General features: G+C 44.3%; 1 protein-coding gene across 1 annotated transcript; it reads right to left on the bottom strand.

Annotated features, from left to right (window-relative positions):
- Positions 1 to 1084: 1084 nt before the first annotated feature.
- On the bottom strand, positions 1085 to 24860 carry LOC146246459 (uncharacterized). Its single transcript, XM_084682070.1, has 24 exons — positions 24742 to 24860; positions 23937 to 24038; positions 23610 to 23710; positions 16627 to 16719; positions 15645 to 15891; positions 15311 to 15431; positions 14792 to 14928; positions 13299 to 13511; positions 12616 to 12790; positions 12168 to 12288; positions 11703 to 11866; positions 11191 to 11293; positions 8698 to 8844; positions 8282 to 8416; positions 7944 to 8072; positions 7356 to 7484; positions 7135 to 7263; positions 6736 to 6864; positions 6302 to 6529; positions 5840 to 5952; positions 5580 to 5649; positions 4954 to 5007; positions 3015 to 3329; positions 1085 to 2795 (listed from the first exon to the last, which is right to left on the bottom strand). Exons 1-24 carry the CDS (start codon positions 24858 to 24860, stop codon positions 2617 to 2619), a joined length of 3453 nt encoding a protein of 1150 aa, XP_084538196.1. The 3' UTR covers positions 1085 to 2616.
- Positions 24861 to 25338: the final 478 nt, after the last annotated feature.

A 25338-nucleotide genomic window follows, 5' to 3' on the forward strand; every position in this document is an offset into this window, starting at 1 on the left:
CTCTCTTAGCTTTAACGTGTGGGATTTGGGTCTGGACAAAGAATGTATAAGTTTGCAGAGATGGCAAAAGTACACATCCTTCACTCAAGCAAAAGTACAGATGCTCATGTTTAAAAAGGTAAAAGTTGAAGTACTGACTACACAAAGTCAAAAGTAAAGAAGTATGGGCTCTGACAAATACTTAAGCAAAAAGCAGCCATTATTACTACCTCACATTATATAATACATGAATACAAAAATACACTATAGACATACATCGCATTCGTCAGGAATACTTTTTGACGCAGACCCTAACCCTTATATATATATATATATATATAATTTTGCCATGGGTGATCGGGAATGTCTCTATTCTCAGTCATGTCTCCATGGCTAACTCCCTCTGTCTCATCCAACCCATTTCATCCATCTAACGTTAGCCATTCTTGTTTCCTTCTGCCTTGCTCCATGGTAGCTTCTTGCTCCATGGGAGCTTCTTGCTCCATGGTAGCTTCGTGGACTAGCTTTTCTTGTGTGTGATAGCCGGAAAATTTAAAAAGTGTAATCACGGTGTAATCACGGTGTAATCACAGTGTAATCACAGTGTAATCACAGTGTAATCACAGTGTAATCACAGTGTAATCACAGTGTAATCACAGTGTAATCACAGTGTAATCACAGTGTAATCACAGTGTAATCACAGTGTAATCACAGTGTAATCACAGTGTAATCACAGTGTAATGTGTAACAACAGTGCAGAGATGCCAAAAGTACACACATCCTTCACTCAAGTAGAAATACAGATACTAATGTTAAGCTTACTTTGTTGTGCGTGATAGCAAGCTAATTAAAAAAGGCACAAAATGATAAGATCATGCCAACAAATACAGAAGTAATGAACCTGGTTTGAAAATTGAAGTAGAACGTACAGATATTTGTCAAAGTAAAAAGTTGCCAGAAAAATAGATAGTGAAGTAAAGTACTAATATCAGACAATTCATATAAAAATATATATATAGTATAGTAACATTGTATTTGTACTTTGTTACTTCCCATCTTTGTTAAGGGGTTAGGGTTACACAATGAGGAAGACATTGTTGCCAAATGATACAGCTTTTTAATAGTTGTGTATTTTATATTTAATGCACCTCTTGACAACCAGTATCAAATAGTATTACACTTTTATCAGATAGAATTTTAAAAATGATGTTGTTGCCAGTACACAAACTTAGATAACACCACAGTAATTTTATTGAAAGCCTTAAAAAGTATGAAAAATTGCAAATTACTTAAAAATTTAATAGCAATTATTTAATCTTGTACCAGAAAGAAACAATATTTTCAGCCAGTTGTTTAAAGGTCCCATGACCTCAAATGTTCACTTTAGGAGGTTATTTAACATTAATGAGTTCCCCTAGCCTGCCTTAGGTCCCCCGGTGGCTATACATTTCGATAAGTGTAAACCAAGCTCTGGGTATTCTTCTCTGCCTTCGAGAAATGAAAGCTCAAACGCTCGGTTTTGAAAATGAAGGTTACCTCCCCTTTCTCTACTTTGCCTGCACAGAGAATTTGGCCCACCAATGAGAAAATGAGCTACAACCGTGCGAGCAAGGTATTGGTTTTTCCTCGAGATATCATGGCTTGCAAACGACCGATGCATGGCAGTTAGCCAGGCCTCTTTCTTCCTCATAGCATTTAAAGCTACAGACACAGAAATGGCACGTCCTGGGGAAAGCTCATTGTGGGACTGTTCGTAGTGGCTGTAATTCTGCATCAAGGCTGAATTTCGGGAAAGAGACTTTAGATACAGTATTAGGGGACCATTAATGCCTATATAAAGCATCCAAAAACAGTCATGGGATCTTTAAAGGGTTAGGCTGAATATAAAGTCAGTTTTTACAAATGATACATGGAGCAATGATGGAATTGCTCCATAAACTACCGAACAGATTTATAATCTGGCACGCATGCACATGAGCTTTACATCCTAAGAAATCACATAACTACTGCACAGTAAATATTTGTTACATTTCTCAACTTAACAAATACAAAATATTGTGTCTGCCAAAAGGCATTACAGGACAGTTTTGATCTTAAACATGCAAAGTAAACACAAAATAAGATAATGTATAAATACCAGAACTAGAAGAACAGCGTGTGTTCTTTCGGGTCACAGACAGACATGCAGAGGTCACGCTGATACCTAATGATGCAGGGTCTGTTTCTGGATCTGTCGACTTTCTGCTTCAGGACATGTAGTGGCATCAGGCATTCCTTGATTCTGATTGGCTAGTTCATATTGGAGTTCAATTAAGGAGCTGGACACGTGTTTGAGTTAGAAATCAGGCATGACAATTCTGAGTGTAACGACATCATCACAACATCTGTCTCTTGATGTCCCTCGTCATGGTCCACAGTCTTCCCGCCATACCATGCTAAGAAGTGCTGGAGTGCCCAACACAAACCTCCAGAAGTTGAACAAGTGTCTTTCACTTCACCTTTTGGTAAATTCTCCAGACCACCAGAAATAAATAAAAGTGTTAAATAGTTTTGTACCAACGTTGCCACCGTGGTGACAAAGTCAGTCCTCAGTTGCATAAATTAGTAGAGGCCATTTTGGGTCAAAAACAGAGTGCTCTATAGCACAGAGCTAGAAGAGTCTGTAGGCAGAGGAGGGCTGTGTGCAGGGCTGAAGCGTACAGGCAGCAGGTCGTAGTGGGCAGGGATGTGGCTGTTCCTCGGCAGGTCATAGGGGCTCTGGAGGTAGCCGGCTGCCACCAAGCCACTGGCCCGGTGGAGGATGGTGACGGACGGCTCTGGGGACAGGAGGAGAGAGAAGGAGGATAGAGATGGAGAGGAAGAATTTTTTTTTAAAAACTTTTGTTCACCGTCTTGCTTGTGTAAAAGTCGTTCACTAGTCTTGCTTGTGTGAAAGTTGTTCACAAGACACAGCTAGGTCAAGTGCCGCTACAGTGCACAGCCCGCCCCTTCACTCACCCTCGTTATACTAGCCCTAACACTAACCCTCCACTCACCCTGGTTGTAGATGTTTCTGCTAGTTGCAGCAGGTTTAGAGGTGTTCGCATAGGTGAGGGCAGGGTGGGTGAGGGCAGGGTGGGTGAGGGCAGGGTGGGTGAGGGCAGGGTTAGTGAGGGCAGGGTTGCTGAGGGCAGGGTTTGTGACCACAGTGGAGGAGCAGCAGGATAGGTCTGGGTGGTGCAAGTGGTGGACAGGAGACTTCATCTCCACGTAGCTGCTCTCTGAGGGCCGGGCGGCGGACTCAGGGATGGTGGCGTAGGGGTTCTCACTGCCCTGGGAGCAGCAGCTGGACACAGAGCCCTTCATGTAGTCTGGGGAGGGGACATACACACACATATGCACACACACAAATATACATACACACACACACTTGATATAAGAATTAAGAGTGCAAAACTGAACTACAATCCAATAAAAACAATCTGTTTCAGTGATTTCTACAGTCTATAAAGACAATGTATGATTTAAAGAACAAAACAGAAGTGAACATCCTTAAGGAAAGTAAGTCATCAGAAAAAGTTATCTGAAGGATAAAGAACAATCCCGAATACAGGAGCATAGAGAAACAGCACTGAGAATCCAAGGAGATGGCTGCAATAGGTGTGTGAGGATTAGAGTTAAGGTTAGAGTTAAGGGTAAGTTTTACTAATGAGGAAACACCCTGTGGGACCCCAGTGAGACCAAGAATTACCCCAAAAATACAAGCGTCAGAAATTAAAATAGAACAAAATTAAGGCTGCTCAAATTTATATGGTGAAATTAGTTCCCCAAAATTTGAACCCAAAAAAATCTGGCACAAATTGTTTTGATTGAGCAGCCAGAATTTTGTTCTATTTGAATATACAGTCAGGGGCAGTTTGAGGCACGGGCCGACCGGGCAGTGGCCTGGGGCGCCACAAAGTTAGGGGCGACTTTTTCCGCAATTTGTGTGTTTGGCTTTTTCTTCATAATTCGTTTTTTTTTGAGGGGTGGAGGGGGGTGGGGGGTTAGGATCAGAATCTTACTGTTAAAATTCGAGCAACCTGAATTTTGCGATTCAATGGCCCGCCTGCAGGTTGTAGCTTGTTAAATTGTCTAAATCACCCCCCCCCACCAAAATAATATTTTTTGACTACTACACATGCATCATTGGTAAGCTACAAGTCTTATGATTCTATTGATGTAAACCATTTCAAGATTGAGTCCAAACTATCTAACCATGTAAAGTATTTTGTCCAAAACAATGTATAACATCCATAAATAGCCATGATCTTGTTGCATCATTCTGACTTCACCAACTTAAGAGGCAACTGACAACTGAGCATCTTACTGAACACACTTAGAGGGACACTGGAAGATACGGTACAAAAAGTCCTGATAGGCCCACAGCAGGGGTTTGTGGGAGGAAAAAAATTCCAAACAAACTGCAACTAAGAAATGTAGCTGGGATACCCCAGGGCTTCTGTAAAGAAGATGCGGCTGATCTGTTTGTTCAATGAATATAGCAACCAGGCTGTCAGGATCACTTCCCCAGAGCTGGAAAAAACAAAGGTCTGCACAATATATTTGTCCAGGGGACATAGCAATCGTAGTTGTACTTGGCACCTCCAGGTGTCAGGGCCGCTTCCTGACTGGGAATATGGCCCTATGTAAAAGGATATGGGGTAAGGAGCAGGGATAGGGTTATAATGGATAGGGGGGGCAGAGAGACAAAAGGTGTAGGTGAAAAGGCAAAGGGGATAGGGGGGAGGGTAGAGACACACACAGGAGACTCAGCTATTGGCTACAGAAGAAGCAAGGGGATTGGCTGAGGGGACTGGCTGGGGGTCTATGAGAACAGGGATGGTTTGTCAAGACCATTCAGGTCTAGCCATCACTGCTGCAGGGGTTCAGAGCAGGAGTAGGGCTCAGTGGTAGAGTTTTGGGACAAAAGCTAAATACATGATTATACTGTACCTTTGTAGCACTGCTCTACATGGTAGCTGTACCGTCTGTCCAAACAGTAAACACCTACAGAGTTCACACGGCTGTTAGAGCCTTGCTACAAGAAAGGCCTGGTTATACATCATGGCATCACCTTTCTCTAGTAGCTTCAACTAAACACACTGAAAGTACTTGTATGGTATGGATGGAGGTTGTAGGTGCTAGGGTATAGGATATAGGGTGTAAGTTCTAGGAAAAGAGATGAGATCAATATCAAGTTAATGGAAGCCTGTACATGTTAGATTTGTGTTGCTGCAGTCTCAAAATAGATTGTAAAATCTCTCACTGTTTTCTACACTGATAGAAATTTCGATTTCTTGTGTGTGGAGAAAACAGGGAAAGATTTCACTGCTCTACCTGGAGGTGCTTTAAAAGAACAGGATGAGAAGTCACTTCAGTTACTGCACTTGTAGTAGCTCACATAGGTTAGGAATGATTATTACATGCTTAGTTTATTTATTAGAGGTTTAGACAGGCCTCTAGGGAGGAACAGGACTAATAATTCCAGAGTTCCTGATTTTGTACTTGTTACAGATGGAAACAGACTGGACCTGAAAGTTAGCAGATAGGCTATCTGATCCTTTTGGGGTGAAACTGACCGATCTCGTTCAGGTTGTAGTAAGCTCCCCACTCTGGGGCACTGTTCCGGTACCTTCTCTTAGTCTTCACCTGGAAAACAACCACTGGGGTTTACTCTAGATTTCACTGAGATTTTTTATAACAGCTATGACTATTAGTAACATCAATGAACTAAAACTAACCAATTGCTGACATTGTTTAAAATATGAACAATAAAAACATTAACCAAATTATTTTTTTTATGTCTTTGTCAACGAGACACAGGTCTTTGTCTCATCACCTTGGCGGACGTCTTCTTGTCAGGCCGAGTGTAGTGGCCCGCGTAAGAGCAGGCGCCTAGAGTTAGGTAGCCGGGGTTGGAGCAGCTAGCCTGGCTCCTGCTGGGGGACACACCTGGAGAGCAGAGCACACCTGAACACCTTACACCTGGAGAGGAGGAATGTGTGTGTGTGTCTGATTTATAGACACAACCCCGCAGCCTGATGCAACCATTCATAGCTAAAATAATTCATGCAGGGAGAGACAGACATAGAGAGACAGAGAGAGACGCAGGGAGAGAGACAGAGAGAGAGACATGGAGAGAGACGGATATGGAGAGATAGATAGAGACAGGGAGAGAGGGGCAGAGAGAGAGAGATAGAGATATAGATAGAGATGCAGAGAGAGGGAGATAGAGAGAGATAGATAGAGACAGGGAGAGAGGGGCTGGGAGAGTGTCTGGAAGGATGAGCAGGTTCCTCACCAGAGGAGGGCTGCTCCGTGTCTCCTGGCTGGGTGGGTGTGTAGGAGACGCAGGCTGTGTGTTCCTTTTCCTGACGGCGGTGACGTCGCCACACGGCCAGAGCCAGCGAGGTGAGGATGAGGAGCAGGAGGAAGATGACCCCCAGCACGGCGCCTATAGACCGGCGGGCCGACGCCAGCGCAGGACTGATCTTGGTGTACGGGTTCAGCTCCTCCATCCACACAGCGGCTACACGTTTTTAGAACCATAAGAATATTGATAAGAATAGATTATTCTTATAGTCTAGCTGACGACTAATTCCAAAGCCTCGTTTAGAGGCCTGTTTTTAACCTTTGGATCTGCAGTTAAGGGTTCTCTATTCATCCCCTGTAAACATACATTTTTAACTAGCATAAATGGATGTAGGGTTAGGAGCTGTGTCAGGATCCTCTCACCCTGGTCGCAGCGGATGCCTTTGTAGCCGGTGCTGCAGTAGCAGGTCCCAGTCACGTAGTCACAGCTGGCATTGTTCATACACTCACACAGCTGCTGGCAGCCATAGCCAAACAGTCCCGGTGGACACTCTGTACAGACATGCACAGTTAGTAACACCAACACACTCTGGATACACACTCATTTACACTGCACAATCACTCACTTGGAGACACACACTCACTCGGATACATACTGACTCACTTGGACACACACACACTTGGACACACACTCACTTGGACACACACTCTCAAACACTCCCTCACTCACTTGGACACACACACACTCACTTGGAAACACACTCACTTGGACACACACTCTCAAACACACACACACTCTCTCTCAGACACTCCCTCACTCACTCTGTTCACAGCTGGGTCCTATGAATCCGGTTCTGCAGGAGCAGAGTCCACTGATGTGATGGCAGTCAGCTCCATTCTGGCAGTGACATGCCTGCGCACATGCATCCCCATAGAAACCAGGGGGACAACCTGGGCCAGACAGGTGAGAGAGGAGAGAGGTGAGAGAGGAGAGAGAAGTGAGGGAGCTGGAAGGTGTGTGTGTGTGCGTGTGTGTGTCTCACGCTGGGAGCAGTACGGTCCATTCCAGCCTGCGCTACAGCTGCAGTGTCCGTCTGCAGGGCTGCATTGGGCCTCGTTATGGCAGTTACACACGTGGATGCAGTCAGGTCCCCAGGAGCCTGCAGGACACTCTGGAACAAACACACGTGGATCACACATGCATGATCCCAACATGGACACACATACTAATGTGCGCACACACTTCCCACATTCATAAACACACATGTGACACATGATATGTTAAGGTTCTTTTCTCTATAAGGAAGAGGTTGGTCAACGTGCTGACTGTTTACAACCTTGATGAGGTGAAGGGATGAAAAGAAACAGAGAAACAGGGTAGGAAGATAGAAGTGAACAGATGAGAAGAGAGAGAGACAAAGACAGAGAGAGGGAGAGAGAAATGGAGATGGAGACGGAGAGAGACAGTGTGTACCTTGGGAGCAGGAGAGAAAGAGAGAAGGAGAGAGGGGGGGGAGAGAGGGACAGAGAGAGAGAGAGAGAGAGAGAGAGAGAGAGAGGGCGGGGAGGGAGGGACAGTGTGTACCTTGGGACCAGGAGAGAGAGAGAGAGAGTGAGAGAGAGAGAGAGACCTTGGGAGCAGTCTTCTCCAAGCCAGCCAGGGTAGCACTGGCAAGATCCATCGATGGGGTTGCAGGTACTGTTGTTGGTGCACACACACACCTCAGCACAGTCCTTCCCAAACCTGCCACTTGGACACACTGAACATATACACACAAACAAACACAGTCTGTATGTGTGTGTATGTGCTTATGTGCATATGTTGTGTGTGTATGTGCATATGTGTGTGTGTGTGTATGTGCATATGTGTGTGTGTGTGTGTGTGTATATGTGCATATGTGTGTGTGTGTGTGTATATGTGCATATGTGTGTGTGTGTGTGCGTGCGTGTGTGTGCGTGTGTGTGTGACCTTCGATGCAGAGGGAGCCGATGTATCCAGGGAGACACTGGCAGAGTCCGCTGGTGTGGTGGCATGGCCCGTCGCTATAGAGGCATGGGGGGCAGGTCAGGCTGCAGTGCTGGCCGTAGAACCCTTGAGAACATTCTGGAAGGCCACGGCAACACCACGATAACACAACGGAGATGCCACAGCAACGCCACAGAGACGCCAGGATCAAACAGGGAAAATGTGATTAGAACGGTCCCATAAATGCTATAGTCCCACTAACCAACAGGGCAAAGTAAAAAAACATAGAAGTTAAAAGGATTAAACTCCTTTTACATTTCATCACAGACTGTGCACACAGAACAGCAAGCAGGGTACTGTACACTGTACATGGTGGCCATACATGTATGTACACAAATATATGTGTTTGTGTCTCTTACTGCGCTGGCAGGAGGAGCCTCGGTACCCAGGAGCACACACACAGGTGCCATCCTGGGGGAAGCAGGAGCCTCCGTCTCCACAGTCACACCTGGAGGAGCAGTTGGAGCCCCAGCGGCCCCCCTCACACACCCCGTCACACTGCACTCCTGCACACACACACACAACATGCACACCATATACACACACAACATGCACACCATATACACACACAACATGCACACCATATACACACACAACATGCACACCATATACACACACAACATACACACCATATACACACACAACATGCACACCATATACACACACAACATACACACCATATACACACACAACATGCACACCATATACACACACAACATGCACACCATATACACACACACACCATACACACCATATACACACACAACATGCACACCATATACACACACAACATGCACACCATATACACACACAACATACACACCATATACACACACAACATGCACACCATATACACACACAACATACACACCATATACACACACAACATGCACACCATATACACACACAACATACACACCATATACACACACAACATACACACCATATACACACACAACATGCACACCATATACACACACAACATACACACCATATACACACACAACATGCACACCATATACACACACAACATGCACACCATATACACACACACACCATACACACCATATACACACACAACATGCACACCATATACACACACAACATGCACACCATATACACACACAACATACACACCATATACACACACAACATGCACACCATATACACACACAACATGCACACCATATACACACACAACATGCACACACACAGGGGGGGGGGGCACCACAAACTGTGGTTATTTATTCACACACATATATATTACTTCCACATAGATCCTGTATATTGTTAAACATTTTAATACTCGTAGATTAAATCAAGCATTCTGGTTGAGAGTGAGCCCGGGGTGTGCTTCATGTAAGGGATAATGCCCGACGAGGTGTCCAATATCACGTTATTATACGACTCTTCAGAACATGCCAAAAAGTACCGTTGATTTGAATGGGCCATCCCAACCATATATATATATATATATATATATATATAAACACTAGATGTCTTACGGCGGAGTCTGGAACGTCCGCACATGGCGACCATCTTGCTACAGTCAACTCGCTCACCCTTAACATTGAGTTGGTGCTACATGTACTTTTTAAATAACCATAACTTGCTCAATTTTCAACCGATTTTTTAACGGTTTGGTTTGTTATCAACGTCAGAGATGTAGCTATGCCACTACATACTTATGAATAATTATGTAATGAAAAAAAATAGAACAGAAGTATGCAGTGGCATAGCTACTGCATACTCCGCTTTGCATCGTGCCTAACAACTCTCCTTACTGCTACACGGCCTCTTGGGGCTTATTGCTTAATTATTATATGCAACGACCGTACAAGCGTTCTGATTGGCTAATGGGTAGTCATGCCAGCCACGTATTGACCTCATCGCCGGTCTGCAGTTTGATAAAGGATTATTATTGCCCTCCTCTGACGTCATCTTCAAAATCTGCGATATCGAGGAGTCAGCTGAGTTTTACTATCCAGACGATACTGAAGACATCAACGGCAACAAAAGAAATTGTTAACTTTCTAAGAGTCGTCATTTGTGTTGGAATTAAAGCCATTTGAGCAGAACCTTGTTGTCCGCTTTCTATCAAAAGTAATTGGGTGCTAGGCAACACCTGAAACACACTTGAAAGAAACTTGAGAGCTAGCTACAATTAGACTACCTTTTATTTTCATTTACAAAATGAAAAGAGCTAAAAATGCCATACAATAAACTACTTACTAACCTCGCTCGGTCGATACGTTCAAGCCTCAGTTTGATATTTCCCGGCATGACCGAACGGTCGAGGTTAGTAAGTAGTTATTATTATTATTTATTATCAGGGGCCGTTTAGTAAATAATTCAGACTGTCCTTAGACAGGGTTAGGGTTAGGGTTAACACATATGAAACACAAACACATATGAAACACAAACACATATGAAACACAAACACATATGAAACACAAACACATATGAAACACAAACACATATGAAACACAAACACATATGAAACACATACACATTCACATATGAAACATTCACACACATCCATACACCTAAAAACTCAAATCCATCTATGTGAAATGCTCGTATAGACACATATGAAACCATAGCCTATCATTTATGCGCGTGTGAGTCTGTGAATGTGTTTTACATGCTTCTGTGCGAGCATTTTGTATGTGTATGTAAATGTTCAGTAGTGTGAATGTGTGTAAACAATTCACATGTGAATGTGTTTCATATGTGTCTATACCTACAGTCTGAATTATTTCCTAAACGGCCCCTCATAGTATATCTATACAAACATTATATACACATATAGATGCCTATAGATGTATGACATAAATACATACACCACTGACCTGTCCAGCCAGCCAGGCAGTGACAGGTCCCACTCACAGGGTCACAACTGTCGGCATGGATACAGTCACAGTTCTCCTGGCAGTCCTGCCCGTAGGTACCATCCTGAGAGCAGAACACATCCACAACATTCTGGAAACTGGTGACACGGTATGTGGAGTCTACAGGTACAGCCAGAGACCACCTGACAGCAGTCTGCACCCTGGAATGACTTCAGAATTACACATCGGACGTTTACTGGCAAGCTTCCCTCAGGATTCAAGGCAGGGGTGACAGAGTCAGGGAAGGTGTGACAGAGTCAGAAGAGGTGTACCAAAGTCAGGAGAGGTGTACCAAAGTCAGGGAAGGTGTGACATAGTTAGGGAAGGTGTGACAGAGTCAGGAGAGGTGTGACAGAGTCAGGGAAGGTGTGACAGAGTCAGGAGAGGTGTGACAGAGTCAGGAGAGGTGTGACAGAGTCAGAAGAGGTGTGACAGAGTCAGGAAAGGTGATAGGACAGCTGCGACAGACTCACAGGACAGGGGATGTGGCAGTACTGGTCCCTCCATCCGGGGCTGCAGGTACAGGAGCCTGTGACGGGGTCACATGCAGCGCCGTTGGCACACAGACACGTCTGGTTACAGCTCAGCCCCCAGGTCCCACTGGGACAGGATAGGCTGCAGTCCACACCCTGCCAACCTGGAGGAGAGGAGAGATAATGAGTGTGGTGTTGAAAACAGCTCAGATGGCTGAGCGGTTAGGGAGTCTGACTATTAATCAGAAGGTTGTTGGTTCGAAATGACGATGTGTCCTTGGGCAAGGCACTTCACCCTACTTGCCTCGAGAGGAATGTCCCTGTACTCTATCACCCTGAGGGCAATCTGATTGGTGGAGGGTATTGTAGTTCACCCCCCCAACGCTCACCACATAGGAACTACAATGTAGTTCCTGTGGTGGGTTCTTTGGCCTGTGTGTAACATGTTATCAGGATCAGAGGTACCTGCTGTGCAGATGCAGGAGCCGTCTACATGTGAGCAGGAGGAGAGGTGGCTGCAGGCACAGGACCAGCTGCAGTTCATCCCATACAGACCGTCCGGACAGCGGGCGGAGCAGTCCTCACTCTGCCAGGAAAACAAGTCAGTCTACACCATAATCCTCCACACACACACACACACACACCACCCCTGTCAACCAATTCATTCATTACTGAGTATAGTCTCATGGTTTTCCTCAGTTGTGGAGCGTCAAATCCTGTACGCCACTTTGGATAAAAGCGTCTACTAAATTATTAGTGTAATTATACAACAAATATCATCTTTACACTTGCATCTAGATTGTCTCCGACAGCGCAAAGGCACAAGCTTGTGTGTATGTGTGTCTATGTGTGTGTGTGTGTGTGTGTGTGTGTGTGTGTGTATGTGTGTGTGTGTGTCTGTGTGTATGTGTACCGTGTATCCAGGAGCACAGATGCAGGCCCCGGTGATGCTGTCGCAGTCTGACCCGTTTGCACAGTTGCATGGCTCCTTGCAGCCTTGGCCGTGGTAACCAGAAGAGCAGGTCTCATTGCAGTGAAGCCCCGCCCACCCAGCAGAGCACAAACACTCACCCGTCAACGGATGACAGCTGGAGGAGGAGAGGAGAGAAAAGAGGAGAGGAGAGAAAAGAGGAGAGGAGAGAAAAGAGGAGAGGAGAGAAAAGAGGAGAGGAGAGAAAAGAGGAGAGGAGAGAAAAGAGGAGAGGAGAGAAAAGAGGAGAGGAGAGAAAAGAGGAGAGGAGAGGAAAGAGGAGAGGAGAGAAAAGAGGAGAGGAGAGAAAAGAGGAGAGGATGGATCTCTAACAGCTCTGACAGGAAACTTCTACAAACTGTGAACTGTTGTGCCACTCTAGTGTTATTCCACAGTGTATTAATGTTCAGAATCAGGATTCTAGATAATATGTATGTGGACCAGGGCTACTTTAAAAAGGGTTAGTTAGGGTTAATGTTGCCCCCAAAAATCTGTCTGGAGCTGTAAAATATATTTGAACCTTAGGATGAAAGTTTTTGACAGGCTGTTTACAGACATAATAGGTAATGCCATGACAGGCGGCACAGACCTGATGGTGTAGCCGGCGTTGCCATGGCAGCACTAACCTGAGGGTGTTGTCGGGGTTACAGGGGCAGGACCTGTCGCAGCTGCGTCCGTAGAGACCCGAGGGGCAGAGCCGGGCCTCACAATGGGGCCCCTGGAAGCCCTCGTCACACAGACACGCCCCCGTTATCGGGTGGCAAGATGCTCCGTTCTGACAAACACACGGAAGAGCACACTGGGGGCCGAAGGAGCCGGACACACACTCCTCCTCACACCTGGGGAGGGGGAGGGGAGGAGGGGAAGAGCAGGGAGGGGAGGAGGGGGGAGGGGAGGAGGGGAAGAGCAGGGAGGGGAGGAGGGGGGAGGTGAGCAGGGGAAGGGGATCAGAGGAGAGAAGGGAGGGGCAGGGGAGGGGCAGGGGAGGGGCAGGGGAGGGGCAGGGGAGGGGCAGGGGAGGGGCAGGGGAGGGGCAGGGGAGGGGCAGGGGAGGGGCAGGGGAGGGAAGGAAGGAAGTAAGGGAGGAGAAGAAAAGAAGGAGGGGAGGAGGTAAGTGAAGGAGATGAGGGAGGTCAGGGAAGGAGGTGAAGGAAGGATGTAAGGGAGGGGAGGGAAGCAGGTGAGGGAAGGAGGTAAGGGAAGGTGAGGACAACCAGGTTCAAAACTGTTCGCAATAATAAAAGACACAAGAAATCAATAATTTTCCAGCTTGCTACCATATACCCAGTGTCTACGAAACATTTATGACTGAGAATGTTTAGGCCTAATGTTTAAATTAAATATTTTATTGAAAGTGTCCCATTGTCATTGTTGTTATTTTAAAGGCATCTTTTATAAAATGAGCAATGTGAATAAATGAGATGGTGCGAGATCTAGCTAGGCTAACAAATGTGAAGTTCACAATGCTGTTTGTCCGTTGCATAGCAACAGCCACACGTACGGGACTATTTTCTCTCGGCAACTGAAATGCGATACACAACGTATGTTGGCTATAACTATTTTGTGCTGAAAGGCAGCTTAGTATTTATTTACTGTTTATAATTTCGCTGGTAACTGTATTATAAAAGCAATAAGGTACTCGAGTACCTTAACGTAAAGTACGTGTTCCAGGGTATTTTTAGGCCCGACACACAGCGGAGTAAAAAAAAAAGTACCTTATTGCTTAAATACGAATCAAAGGCTGCATGGGCTTAAGATGCCCGTCGGAATGGTTCACCCTCCTCTGTACACAACACGGCATTAGCTCTGTCTCCTCTGTGTGTTTACCTGTCTCCTCTGTGTGTTTACCTGTCTCCTCTGTGTGTTTACCTGTCTCCTCTGTGTGTTTACCTGTCTCCTCTGTGTGTTTACCTGTCTCCTCTGTGTGTTTACCTGTCTCCTCTGTGTGTTTACCTGTCTCCTCTGTGTGTTTACCTGTCTCCTCTGTGTGTTTACCTGTCTCTTCTGTGTGTTTACCTGTCTCCTCTGTGTGTTTACCTGTCTCCTCTGTGTGTTTACCTGTCTCCTCTGTGTGTTTACCTGTCTCCTCTGTGTGTTTACCTGTCTTTTCTGTGTTTACCTGTCTCCTCTGTGTCCAGCGCTGCACTGGCAGAGCCCGCTGATATGGTCACACAGGCCTGAGTTCTGGCACAAACATGGCTGGCTGCAGCTGACACCATAGCTGCCAAATGCACATGGCTCTGCACACACTGGGCCCTGAATAGAGTACAGTAAAATATAATTTAACAGGTCACAGACACATTAACCTTATAGGGTATTAATGCATTTAGTCATGACAACCACTCACACTAGATGAACCAGTTAAGAAACCGAGACATGAAGCAGGGAAGGATACAGAGATAACCCTAACCCTATACAGCTGAACGTCTGCTAACGGAATACTTCACAAGGAGACGAACAACCAACCCAGCCTGCAGGAGAGGATGGGCCTCCAGCCTGCAGGAGAGGGTGGGCCTCCAGCCTGCAGGAGAGGATGGGCCTCCAGTCTGCAGGAGAGGGTGGGCCTCCAGTCTGCAGGAGAGGGTGGGCCTCCAGTCTGCAGGAAAGGGGAAGAGGGGGATGTGTGTGTGGGTCATACCATCCAGCCTGGGGGGCAGGAGCACACCCCAGTCACGTGATGGCACGTTCCACCATTCTGACAGGGACAACGCTGCTCACACTGGGCGCCATGGTTACCATCAGGACAGGGTTCACCACAGCTGAGGGAGAGAAGAAGAGAGAGAGAGAGAGAGAGAGAGAGAGAGAGAGAGAGAGAGAGAGAGAGAGAGAGAGAGAGAGAGAGAGAGAGAGAGGAGGAGGAACAAGGTGAGAATGGTGCTGGTGAGACAGCATGTGTCTGTGTGTGTAAGTGTTAGTGTGTTCATGTTAGTGTGTACATGTTAGTGTGTATGTGTGTGTTCACCAGCACTCACGTGGGCCCAGTGTACCCTGGTGCACACACACACTGCCCGGTGTCGTGCCGGCACGTCGCTCCGTTCAGACAGCGGCACTCCAGCAGGCAGCCATTACCGTAGCGACCGGGCTGGCAGGTGTTCTCACAGCGCCAACCGTGGTAGCCCTCTGTGCACACACACGCCCCCGTGATGGGGCTGCACTGGGCACCATGGCGACACTGGCAGCGGTTACTGCAGTGGGGGCCCCAGAGGCCCTGCTCACAGCCTGCAGCCACACACAGTCATCATTATTAGACACCCTAACCCTAACACTCTCAGCTCAGTTACTAATGATGTCACTAATGATGTCACTGATCGCGTCATTAACAACGTGAGTTGAAGAGTTGAATGAAGGTATCAGGGTTAGGCGTTGAAGTTGGGGTAGGGGTCAGGTTAGGGTCAAGGTTCTAAGATATTGCTGTACATATGATCTGACAGGCAGGCAGGCAGAGCAGATGCAGGGTTAGGAAAGTGAGGAGACTGTCAGGAAAATAAAAACAAACATGCAGTCTAGAAAATTTGTATTTTGTTTACCTCCAACTCCTCAGACAGGGACATTACTGGCTAGCTCTGTTAAACCCCATCCACACCTCTCTTGCTCCACTCTTTCTACCTTTCTCGCCCCCCCACTCTCTCTCTCTTTCTCTCCATCTCCCTATCCAGTTCTTCTTGAGAGTACATTTACCTGACCTCCACCCTGACCCGGGTTCCCAGGTTCACATCATAATGAAATCTGGTAAACAGCAGATGGAACTGAAGAGCAATAATCTAAATGAAGTCTCCAAGGACCTGTTTGACCCAGAGCTGATGTCACGTGTGGACACACACACACACACATACCCTCTACCTCCCCCTCTGAGGAACACCTGAGAGTGAGTGAGTGAGTGTGTGTGTGTGTGAGTGTGTGAGCGAGTGTGTGAGTGAGAGTGAGTGAGTGTGTGAGAGTGAGTGAGTGTCTCACCGCTGGAGCAGACCCTGCCCCCCCAGCCTGGTTCACACTGGCAGGTCTCTGGAGAAACACAGCGGCCATGAGCACACTCCTCTGTACACCTGGCTGCAGGAGAGAACATCAGTCCCACACACACACACACACATATACAGACACACACACACACACAATCTTTTAAAGATACATCTAGTATTTATCTTTTGTATTTATTTCTGATATATGATACATGATAATTACACCTGTACATTATGATAACTACATCGGAATATGATAACTACAGCTCATGGTAACCACACCTGAACAGGAGCATGGTAACCACACCTGAACAGGAGCATGGTAACTACACCTGAACAGGAGCATGGTAACTACACCTGAACAGGAGCATGGTAACCACACCTGAACAGGAGCATGGTAACCACACCTGAACAGGAGCATGGCAACCACACCTGAACAGGAGCATGGCAACCACACCTGAACAGGAGCATGGCAACCACACCTGAACAGGAGCATGGTAACCACACCTGAACAGGAGCATGGTAACCATGGTAACCACACCTGAACAGGAGCATGGCAACCACACCTGAACAGGAGCATGGTAACTAATTTCTTGGCTTCAATGAATAAAAGGAATACTTGTAAAGACACATAAAAAGATTTGAGGACACGAACTCCAGCAATCAAAGGGTGTAGAACAGGGTACATTTGCATATGCATGCTATTTGTTCCCAAACAGCATGATGGCAAACAAGTTCAGCCCTGCACACTCTCCAGCATACATAGCCTTCCTTTAAAAACATGTGGTTTTCGAAATGGAAAAATCATTAAAAACACTCTTTATCCTCCAACTTATTAAAAAAGAAACACAAAACAAACTTATCCATTACAATTACACACACACACACACACACACACACACATATATTCTCTGTCTATCCCCCAATCTTTCAGTAAACTATAAACACAGAAGATAGTTGATGAATCATTAAATGCTGAATAGTTTACAGTTTTTCTGAATTGCTAAAGCACTAAAACCCATTGGCTGAACAAAGTTATCAGTTGCCTAAACTCATGTAGCTAATTGTGCAGTCTGTTGTCAATACCTTAAACCATTTCACATGGTAAAACACAATTTGCAAATCTCACATAGACTTTTCAGCAAAACTGTAAGCACATTCTCAAAACACATTCTGCACTCTAATGCACATGTCATCCATACTGGTAAACACAAATAGAAAAACATGTCATTGACTAAACACAACCACTCAAAATTGATTTCACTTGTTTCAAATGATGTGACACAACCAATATAAGCCAGTTCAGAGAGCAAACAGGTTGTTGAAGGTGGGAAAATATTCCTTGTGATGTCAATGACTCTGACCCAGCCCAAAAACAAGAAGAAGCACATTGACCACATGTTTACTCCTTTGATTTTGGTCCCTTTTACTGTATAGTATTGTATACTGTAGTACAGTGCATTGTGGGCTCTATACTGTACAATGAACAAATGGTATAGCCCTGAACATTGTACTTTCTATTTGTTACAGTAACAGTACTGAATGCTCAATAGATTTAGACTGGTTGCGGGTTCATATCAACAAAGAACAAGAGTGAGTTGTGGGTAGTGAGATGCAGGGTATAGTACTCCGATATATCGGCCGATATAGAAAATTAATGAAATATAAAATCCAGAAACGCGTAACAAAACAAACATTCTGCCCGACTCGTGTTGCCAATAGGGACGTTGTAGAGTGCCCTTTGGTGACAAACTATGCAAGGCCAGTATAGTACTGTATAGGGGTACAAGGAGGAGAAAGAACAAGAACAACTGCAAAGAGCAAAGCAGAGTAGTAATTTCTGATAAATGTTGAGCTACTATGATAGAAAATGTTTTCGTTCATCAAAAGACAATGTCGGATAAATATAAAATTAGTTTTGAGATTACATAAAAATGTACTTCTCCTTGAGAACTATATGTTTTGAACAATGTGTTTTCAATTTTTTGGTGTATTGTTTACTGACTGCTTGATAGTGTATATAATTTTGATTACCTTGTTTATGATTTGAGAGCAGTGTTTGATTTTGAGCACAGGTAAATCTGTTTTGAGGCGAAAGTTTCATTTTGCAAGAGGATTCAGAGGTTTTGTAAATAGTGCTTGAAGATGAGGTTTTGTGTTTACAGTTTTGAGAAAATGGGTGACTGTTTCAAGAATGTGTTTTAGCAACTGTGAAAAACTGTAATCCTCCAGACTAGACTCAGGGCAGAGACTACCACACAAGAGGATGAAACTGCCAGACACCAACAATAAGTAACTCATTAATGGACGTCCTTTAATTCCTGTTGCTGTCTGAGTGTGCTGAACTGTTGCAGTTGGAGCTGAACTGATCTACTAATCCTCTCTAGTGAGTCGAAGGTGGATAAGAAGGATATTCACACCGTTCTAATTACACAGTAAAGTTGAGATGTTCTGTCCATGTCTGTTTACTATGTGAATACATCAATGGATGTTGTCTTCTGAGAGATGGTACCCACAAAACAGTTTTAAGTTACTTTTAAGAAGCATAATTCAGAACTAAGAGTTCTGAAAAGTGGAAGAGACAGAAATGAGGAACAGAAATCCCTGTAAGTCTGTTTATATTCTGGTCTCTGCGATAAAAAATCTATCTTCTCTTCTTCTCCAAAATTGTTACAGCCGACACTACATCTGTATTCTAATATCTTACATTGGTTCTCATACAATTCTGAGACTAACTGGTATTACTGTAAATTAAAAGTACCATAGTGAAATGAATCCTAACCCTAACCCCAGGGTAATCACCCTAACCCCAGTGTGATTATCCCAGGGAATTCAGTTATACAGCCCTGGCTTCTTAACCTCCCCCAGTAACCAGGCCCCTCCCCCAGTAACCAGGCCCCCCCCCAGTAACCAGGCCCCTCCCCCAATAACCAGGCCCCTCCCCCAGTAACCAGGTCCCTCTACCGGTAGCAACAGTAAACCCCTGAGGCCCTGTTATCCACTTCCACTACAGGAGAGAGACAACAGGGTCCCGCACACCTCAAGTCTCATGAGATTTGTTCTTCTACAATTTACGGTAACATCCAAAAACACTCCTATATCATACCTCATCCTACTTCTCCCTTCATCGTCCTCCCCTTCCATCCTCTCTCTTTTCATCTTCCTTCATCCCCCTCCCCCTCCTTGCCTTTAAGGCACACTTACAATGGACTTCAGTCCTTTCATCACCATTCATCTTCTCAATGAATCTTTAGATGCATGGTTGAATAACCAGGACACCACTAACCCAGAAGACACAAGGAACTGAGTGCCTCTGTGAGCTCTACACACTAACCCTAACCACACAGTCTATAGCATATACACTAAATACACTAACCCTAACCACACAGTCTATAGCATATACACTATATACACTAACCCTAACCACACAGTATATAGCATATACACTATATACACTAACAGAGATACAATATATAGCATATACACTAATGGAGATACAGTATATAGCATACACTATATACACTAACCCTAACCACACAGTATATGGCATATACACTATAAACACTAACAGAGATACAGTATATAGCATATACACTAAATACACTAACACTGAGATACAATATATAGCATATACACTATATACACTAACAGAGATACAGTATATAGCATACACTATATACACCAACACTGAGATACAGTATATAGCATATACAGTATATAGCAGGAATGGACTGGGAGAAAAAATAGGCCCTGGACTTATCCAGACTGGCCCACCAGAACCGGCCCCTGTTTACGCCACCACAGCTGCCCTGCCAATGCATCCACAGCAGGGGCGGTTCTACACGGGGGCCTACAGGGGCCAGTGCCCCTGTAAAATGTCCCTGGCCCCCCCTGTGGCCCCCCTGAGCTGACTGAATAAAATACAAATCAAAGCCGTTTGTATGATTTTAATGTAAAGCAAAAAAAAGTATTTCATGTTTAAATATAATTTGTTTCCGATTTTTAATGTGCCCCTCTGATTAAACACTGGGGCCCTTGGCCCCTCCAGTAAAATGTGTCCAGAACCGCCCCAGTCTGTGTTTGATGTAGTTAGTGTTCTCCCGGTGCTCCCAATGGCCAGTCCACTACTAGCGTATCCAGTATATACACTAACACTGAGATACAGTATACTGTATAGCGTATACAGTATATACACTAACACTGAGATACAGTATATAGCGTATCCAGTATATACACTAACACTGAGATACAGTATATAGCGTATACAGTATATACACTAACACTGAGATACAGTATACTGTATAGCGTATACAGAACACTGACTGAGTTGAACGTTCTGGAAAGTGTTAAGACTTATGGTTGACTGCTATATGCTTTCATTTGTTCAATATATTGATGCCAAAAGCTCTAATGTGTCTCATTAGTTCAAGAGGCAGCAAAACCTGTTGCAGTTTTTCTCAATTGTTTACACACAAATACTGGTACTTGACACACAATTACCACAACATGTAACTGATGCAACCCCCTGAACCAATTCTGCTAAACTACAGCACAATTCCTGCTTTACACTCAAATTGGAGTTCTAAAACACACTTTTTTCAAAACACTACACACAATTCTCTGCATTTGGCACAATTTCCATGAGGAAAATCTTTAGTTTTCACAAGGAACACACTGCCATTCAAATATGCACACTGACTCATCGCATGGACAAACACCTGTCAAACTGTTTTACAATTAGAAATCAGAGCATTGGCATAAAAGGGCAACAGGTGACCTATTCTATTTTGGAGCAATGGATGCCAACATTGGAAACAGAGGCAGAGCCAGAGGAGTGAGAGTAGAGGAGGAGGACGGCCAAGGACTGTAATCTCTAATGAGATCCAAGCCGCTTTGGTTGACCATGTAGTAAACCATGGGATAACAATGAGGGAGGCTGGGCAAAGAGGACAGCCACATTTGAGCCAGTTCACTCTAGCATCCATCACCTGGACTTTCCGAAATGAGAATAGGTAAGAAATCTACTCTCACTAGAAAATTGCATTTTGGCCTACTGCATATCAATACAGTACTCAATGAATATAGAAGTACAGTATTGCCTGTGGACTGTTCTGTAGGACTGTAAAAATAAAGTATTTCAAGTATTTGGGAAATGTATTCCTACTTTGTATTCCTACACAGTATTTACAGTATTTTACTATTTGTTTGGCAGAACTGAAAGATGACCAACACAAGGCGGTCTGTCTCCTGAACAGGAAACTGACATCATGAACGTGGTCCTAGAAAATAACTCCATAACATTACGGCAAATACAAAGAAAAATAATAATACAATTTTTCTCAATTGCTAAAACTCTAAAACCCATTGGCTGAACAAAGTTCTCAGTTGCCTGAACTCATGTAGCTAATTGTGCCTGTCTGTTGTCAATACCTTAAACCATTTCACATGGTAAAACACAATTTGCAGATCTCACTTAAAATTTTCAGCAAAACTCTAAACACATTCTTATTTTTTAAACACATTCTGCACTCTAATGCACATGTCATCCATACTGGTAAACACAAATGGCAACAATCAAATATAAACAGAGAAAACATGTCATTGACTAAACACAACCACTCAAAATTGATTTCACTTGTTGCAAATGATGTGACACAACCAATATAAGCCAGTTCAGAGAGCAAACAGGTTGTTGAAGGTGGGAAAATATTGCTTGTGATGTTGACGAAGTGCTCTGGTCTAACCCAGCCCAAAGACAAGAAGAAGCTCATTGATCAAGTTTACGCCTTTGATTTTTTTTTGAAATTGATCAATTTTGAGCTACTATGATGGAACATGTCTTTGTTCGACAATGACGGATAAATATGAAATTCGTTTTGAGATTATGTAAAAAATACTTTTTGAGAACTATGTTTTGAACAATGTGTTTTCTATTTTTTGGGTGTACTGACTGCTTGATAGTGTATATAATTTTGATCACTTTGTTTATGATGTGAGAGCAGTGTTTGATTTTGAGCACGGGTAAATCGGTTTTGAGGCGAAAGTTTCATTTTGCAAGAGGATTCAGAGGTTTTGTAAATAGTGCTTGAAGATGAGGTTTTGTGTTTACAGTTTTGAGAAAGTGGGTGACTGTTTCAAGAAATGTGTTATAGCAATTGTGAAAAACTGTAATGTAACTGTATACAGTATACAGTGTTTTGTATGTAGACCACTATATGTAGAACACTGTATGTAGAACACTGTATGGAGAACACTGTATTTAGACCACTGCATGTAGACCACTGCATGTAGACCACTGCATGTAGACCACTGTATGTAGACCACTGCATGTAGACCACTGCATGTAGAACACTGTATGCAGACCACTGTATGTAGACCACTGTATGTAGACCACTGCATGTGCAATTTTATGTTGGTTGGGATGTACACTGTGTACATTATTTTTGTGGGAAAAATAAAATACTTTTGTTACCGTGTATTTATGTGTACTGAGTATACAGACAATATTCTCAAATATTTTACGACACACTTATGTATGTACTGTCTGTGGTACAGTTAGTGTAACACTGAACAAAAAAAGGCCTAAATCACTATGATGAATAAAGAAAAGTGTTTTCCATTCATCATAGTGTTTTACATTGAGCACATCAGTGTTCAAATCATTCTTATAAATGTCTATTCATATGATGGTTTGTGTGTGTCATTTGAAAACAAAATACAATTTTGAGATTAAATAACATTGTTTTGAGTGTAAAGTTTAATTTTGCAGGAGAAATGAGTGGTTTTGCCCATTGTGTGTGTGTTTTTTGATTTGTGTGTAGAGTTCTGAGAGTATGAGGTATGCTTTCAGAAAATGTGTGTAACCAATCGAGAAAAACTGTAAAGGGACATGGGCAGGTGACTTGAGGTGTAGTGTAGTCTTGGATGAGATGAACATCAACACTTAGTGTACTCTTGGATGTGATGAACAGCAACACTCACGAACACACAGTTCTCCACTTTCGTAGAAGCCGGGGCAACACTGGGAGCGGCGTCGGTACATGGTCCTCACACCCCGCCGGTACGCTGTCTTGTAACTGGTCCTGTCACACACAGATACACACACAAACACGCACATGTACCCAAGCACACACAGACACAGAAACCTTGTTGATCTACTGTACTTCATACATCACTAAACACCTTCTTAGAACATCATTAGAGTTAAGATTGTGATGGTCTTCTGAGGTTCTTCACAAACCATTTCTCACCACATAAAACAATCACCACAAATGAATTTCAATAATCACATGGTGTGTGTGTCCCTACCTGTGTCTGGTGCACTTGAACCAGGTGAGGATGTCAGTGCAGCGAGTGTAGAAAATCTGGTCAAACGGGTGGGAGTAGGACTCCTGCACTGTCACTGCATAGCTGGGAGGAGAGCAGAGGAGAGGAGGAGGAGGGCAGGAGAGGAGAGTGAAGTGAGGAGAAGACAAGGAAAAGAAAACAGGGAGGAGAGAGAGGGGAGGGAGGAGAGAGAGGGGAGGGCAGTACAAGGAGGATTCATACTTAATAAAGCAATAATTGCTTTTATTTATTGTTGAGGCAATATTTGGTAAACATATTAATAAAAAGTGCATTAATAAATAAGTGTTATAAAAGATAGGCATTCTTTAAAAAGTTTGTCTTTAAACTGGCTTTTTAAAAGTATTTTGGGGTGCTCTTCGTTGATCAGGTAGAAGTTTGAAATGTATTTTTGCATTGAGAAAGAGACAACTTCTGCACACATGCAGCCTGTCACATATTAATGGCAGCACAGCTTTAATTCATTATTGAGATTATTTATCCATAATCCTACAAAATCCACCAGCTCCTGTTCATCACCACATAATGAGAATGTTGATCCGCAATCCAACCACTTGAGTCTTCCTCCATGATCCTCACCACTCAGACTGACATAAACACTTGATGTTAAACAGCTTGACTACATCCTCTTTAAAATCCAAGGGAGTAAAAGCTCCCAGTTTTTACTTCTGGTTGACTGTTTATGGGTGCGGGTTGTCTGTGTGTAAATACGGGAGAGCCTGGTGAACATCCTCCCTGGTCTGTACCTGGCGTGTCCCACTTTACTGACCTCTCCCAGTGGCTGCACACATTAGGGTCATCAGGGTTGAGGGTCCAGGCACCCCAGCTGAACACCAGCAGAATGAGAAGACCCGCCCAGGCACAGTGGCACCATCCACCTGCTGCCATACCTCAACTGTGGGAGGGAGGAGAGGAGAGGGAGGGGGAGTCAGAGAAAAGAGGGAAAGAGAAGTATGTCTGAGTGCGTCTGTTGACAGAGTCTCACCACCAAATCAACCACGCATCCAGTCCTGATCCTCTCCTGCCCTGAACCTTTAACTGTGAACAGACCAAGCCTCCTGCTCCCTGTGGGCCGAGACAAACACCCTCCATACATGTACCATAGCAGCACAGTGCTGGTTCCTAACATTTTTTTTTATAATAAAAAAGCAGTTTTACGGGTCACACCACCCAGACCCTCACCTGGCCCACCCTAACCCCTGCCAGCTCATCGACTTTCTTCATCGATATGGTTGCCCATTTAGGCTCTGGAAGAAAACACAATTGCAATATTAACTTAACTGTAGAAAATAACATCAAATAACACACGTCTGTATCTTATCAAGATGGATGCTCCCACTGTGATTGCAGCTCCCATCTCCCAGTG

This window comes from Hypomesus nipponensis, chromosome 19, assembly GCF_054491055.1.
Source record: "Hypomesus nipponensis isolate SF chromosome 19, ASM5449105v1, whole genome shotgun sequence".
Taxonomy (NCBI): Eukaryota; Metazoa; Chordata; class Actinopteri; order Osmeriformes; family Osmeridae; genus Hypomesus; species Hypomesus nipponensis.